The 4,900-nt window shown below is 32.3% G+C and overlaps 1 protein-coding gene across 1 annotated transcript; it reads right to left on the bottom strand.

Moving 5' to 3' along the window:
• Positions 1-128: 128 nt before the first annotated feature.
• LOC106125035 (uncharacterized) lies at positions 129-4,517 on the bottom strand. The gene is made up of 6 exons (XM_013322122.1): positions 4,500-4,517; positions 4,078-4,293; positions 2,273-2,481; positions 1,124-1,259; positions 648-781; positions 129-557 (listed from the first exon to the last, which is right to left on the bottom strand). Exons 2-6 carry the CDS (start codon positions 4,163-4,165, stop codon positions 129-131), a joined length of 996 nt encoding a protein of 331 aa, XP_013177576.1. The 5' UTR covers positions 4,166-4,293; positions 4,500-4,517.
• Positions 4,518-4,900: the final 383 nt, after the last annotated feature.

The raw sequence follows: 4,900 nt of genomic DNA, 5'->3' as shown, positions 1-4,900 counted from the left end.
TGGATTTCTTCGTAAACAGAAATACCTCATAGTCATTTTATAAGCCCTTGCAAAAATAATATTCATGTATTATTTAAATCCTTTCCAACATAACATTATGTACTTAATCATGATTAGAAAATTGTATATTAAATCTCACCTGTGCTTCTATTACGGACTCCGAGAACCGAAGCAACTTCAGGTTGCTCCATATCAAATATTAATTCTGTACGTGCTGCGTAAAGATTGTATATATTAGCGATGCACGTTAACCGGAGACTGCCACGTTCGAACGCCTCTGTGCGTACACCGAACGATACCACACCGACAGTCGGGGTTCTATTATCGGGTCCTGTCCTCTCATATACAGGTCTCAAACTTTCCTTCGATGGACGCCTTATCTCTTCCTTATGTAAATTTATATACGTCTCATCCAAGTACTGCAGGTTTTCTTCATCGTGAAAAACATTGAAATTCATTTCATCTTCAGATCGCTCTGTTGTAGTCGATTCGGATTTTAATGGTGGATCCCACTTGAACCATGGCGGTAACTCGTGTGTTATAGATTCAATATCAATCTGTAACAAAAGTCCTTGTTTATTCTTATAATTTTTACTTATAAATCATACCAGATTCTAAATATTTACCTTTGTAAAAACATTTCTTACCTCTTCTCCGTTAAGTGCGAAGGTGAGATTCACAGGTGGATAAGACGGCGGAGACGCGCACGTAGCTCGCAGATTTGATCCAACGCCGTACCACGACCGGTCGGAGACTAGTTTCGGTCCCCATTCCGGTGGTTCTAAAATGTTATGTTCAGAATGTATTATATTTTACGAAAATCGTATATAAATGTCTTCTACACTTTCATGTTTTTGTTTTTACCGGAGTACTATACCAAGAAATCTCAAATGATACTTAATTATAATTTAAAAATGTTGCATATAATGTTGTACAGATCTTACCCCTAGCTCCTACTGCTGCACGTAAAAAGTATTATTTACTTCCTACAACGTATTCGGAGACAATTTAGGCATCTTATTTCCTGACTGTTTTGCACACTACAAAGAAGTGGTCACTCAAATAAGTTAGCCATCGTTAAATTCTCTTATAAGTATATAATAACATCCAAATATTCAATTACCAACTACTTCTAAAGGAGCGGAACGTATCTCCGTGTGGAAGGTGGGCGCGTCTGCGGTCACCTCGCAACGAAACCGGCCCGCCATCGCCGGCGTCGCTTGCTGCAGCACCACGCGCCGCGCACCCGACCGGGATATCTGCACCAATGATGACGGCAAGATAAGTGTCATTTACTTAGTCATTATTAAAATTTAAAGCCATGCAATACAACTTTGAAATCAAAATTGAAATAAGACATATTGATATCTTCTCGTATCATTTTTTAATTTGATTGTTTTCATTTAATTAAATATTCAGGGAAAGATTTTTTTTATTTTTTACTGAATTAACAATTGGGAATACTTTCATTCACTGCTAATCAGTTTTAATTCTATATCAAACAAATAAACTTAAATAGAGTAGTCTATTGACCATAAAACAAACATATATGCATTTAAGGCGATTCGTTGCTCGTTTGCCCCTTCTCATATAAAAAATATTGTATAGTTCGTTTAATATTGTACAGTCAAGCACTAAGCCTTGTACAATACAATTCACATTTAACTATTACTATAGCACAGCATTTGATCCACCCCACTAAACAGCGTTTCAAGGTGTTAACGGAATCTGAACCGGTATAATAAACGCATTAATATCTGCTTACAAAACCACTCTAGCTTCCGACTACGGTTATTAATTAATTTATTAATACGATCGTTTTGAAGAGATTGCAATTATTTTAGCTCAGGTTTTGTAATATTGTGAATTATAAAAATAGAAATTGCCGATCGTAGCTTGTTTTATGAAATTAATTAATTTGATCATAAAACTCCAGCTTTAATTGTTTCTGATTTTAATTGTTGTTAGTGATTTATGATTATTTATTTTTTGAATTATATTTATTTAATCGTTTTTAATTGAAAAGACATTTATATATTAACAATTTCAAAATCAGCGGCAAAATAACATGAATACATTCTAAGTAATAGAGTCTTACAAATAAAAACGGTTTCCGATGAAGGACGTATAAATTGTCCAATTTTTGCTTGGGACCGACTGATAGACTATTCTGTAATGCTTTATTCAAAAAAAAGGTCTTGTATCCGGTTCTCTATACATCAATATTAAGATTTTCATTTACGAAATCTGATTACTGATTCTGTTTACTTACGTCAACTTCGATTCCCGGTAACGGGAACACTCTTGTATGTGGCAATTCTTTTGGAATGTATCTGTAAAATTCTTCTTTCCCTCGATACCATTTAACACTGTATAATGCTTCTTCGTCTTCTAATAGCCAGCTGCATTCGAGTGTTACAGTTTCGTCAACAAGAACTGCGCTAGGCACATTAATTTCTAAATTTTGAAGTCCTCCAACACCTGTATAGGAAAATTGAAATTAGGCGATTCAATCTTTGTAACCTAATCTTACTTCTTTCTGTTGTCAAAAAAAATATTAAGTAAACGTTGAAAAAGCATTTATCGTAATATACGTATATTAATAGATGGGACATTACGATCCAAACATTACGTTCAACAACTGGTTTGAGAACTTTCATAGAATTTAATGGAAAATGCTCGTAAAATCCACTTAAAAATAGTTTTATGTTTATATTTCTTCAGAAAAAAAAACAAAGCTACGTTTAATAGTAGGGATGATTTTTTTAAATATTTTTTTTGTACATATCCTGATATACACTTATTTTGAAACGTATTATCACACACTATAAATGCAATGCACATGCACTAAACCAATCGTTAAACGTTTCCGTGTTAATTGCGTAATCACATTAATGAGATTAGATGAGATCAATGTTATGAAATACGGTATACCGTGGATTTCTGAGATCAACATTCCCGTTTAAAACATATTGTTACCTCTGTTGTGTCAAAGATAATGACAAGGATGACGTTATGTTTCATACAATGATTTTGGTCGCAGAAACCCACGGTATGTAATTTTAGCCGAAAAACCCAAAAGTTAAGGAAAAATTCAATCAAATGGTTGTATTAAAAAAGTATTGCTTATTTACACAATTTATTCCTTTTAGATTTTATATGAAATTGTACTGTAAAGTGGTATAAGGAACTTTCTTTGATAGTTTAGTAGTGAATATATTTTAGATCTCAGAAAAGCTATGTCTTAACAATTATTTTTTTATTGTTTGTTTTACTAATCATTTGAACGTAATATTCCATATATTGTAAGCATTAGATATTTCTTTTAAAAGTATTTCAATGTAGCAAAGTCTATTTTCGTGTCATATACTTTTAAATTTATTTACCAAGTTATTAATTTATTTATAATTCGTTTTCGGAATGAATTTGATTATAAATTTTACCGTTTGCCATTATCATCGCATTAAGGCAAAAAACGGCGAAATAGCTGATTTAAAATTCATTGTTGAAATGTAACGGAGCGGTATACCGGGATATTACTTTTGTAATGGTATGGCTGTTACGACGCAGGAAAAATTTTAAATCAAAAAATATATTAAGTAAGCAAGACTTTCATTTTAATAAATTAAACATCATATATCTCAGCAAAAATATAAACAGTAAATCTAGATAATGTGATGAATTTAAATTTATAGATAAACTAGTTGTCGTCCACGACTCCGTCTGCACGGAATTAAAAAATAGATAGTTGCCGATTTTCAGACCTATTGAATATGTATATAAACTTTTATAAAAATCGGTCAAGCCGTTTCGGAGCAGTATGGTAACTGATATTGTGACACGAAAATTTTATATATAAGGTTAAGTTCGATAAAAGATATCTTACTCAAGTTATATTCACAGCTTACACTTGCTATATTTGCATTCTAACTGCGGTCTAATAAGATAATTTCGTTTTTAATTCGTTATAAAATGACAGCAAACAACCAGCATCGTATTTTGTATATCTGTTTTTATTTAAAAGGGTGTCCCTTGGGTTTATCTAAAGAGGATGCAGGTTAATAGAATAAAACTTACCTACGCTCCAACAGATTGCGGCAAAAATAGCCACAAGGATGCGGCTCCCCGCAGCAGGGATCACCTCCATGCCACTCGATACTGCCATAAGATTTGTGTACGATACACTCACTGTCCAAATTACTTTCACACTTAGTCCTTTATTGATACAGTACGACACAATTGCAATTAGTTCGCCACTTTAACGCACACATATTTTTTCAGTGTAATGTTGTACTAAAATTAGGGAGAGGTTTTTGTTTAAAGTCAATTATTGTATTCGTAAAATAAATTAAATTGTAAAGTTTACGTAATAATTTACATAATGAGTATAAAAATATTACATACAAAAAAGTAACAAATGAATGGTGTTAATTTTTCTAATATTCTAAGTGAGAAAAAAAGGTTTTTTATCGTGAATTACGTTCTATGATTTGTATTACGATAATAATCCTCATTTGGTCCTGATTTGATATACTAAGTAGTTAAAATGACCGAATTTAGTGTGAGTGTAATGTAAAGTTTAGCGTCAAATGTCACGTTACACGAACTATGAGTAACAAAAGCAAGCGCGCAATTTCAAACCAACACACATATGTACTATGTAACAAACAATTCTATACAGTCAATCTGAATAGTGCTCTTTGTCTATTGTCTACATAACATGTGCCAAACATCTTCACTCAAATCTTGTTAATATATCGCGTAAAGCTTTATCAAAATTGCACTTCCAGTTTCCTTTAAAAGGAATCTTAAAATAGAATTTATGCTCACTTTGCCAGAAATAAATTCTACAAGCTACAAATTTTTATTTTGCAATCTTAACAACAAAATGTACACATGT

Source organism: Papilio xuthus, unplaced genomic scaffold (assembly GCF_000836235.2).
Source record: "Papilio xuthus unplaced genomic scaffold, Pxut_1.1 DF825928.1, whole genome shotgun sequence".
Lineage (NCBI taxonomy): Eukaryota > Metazoa > Arthropoda > Insecta > Lepidoptera > Papilionidae > Papilio > Papilio xuthus.
The sequence above is the reverse complement of the archived record's forward strand: the minus strand, read 5'-3'. Positions and strand labels throughout refer to the sequence as shown.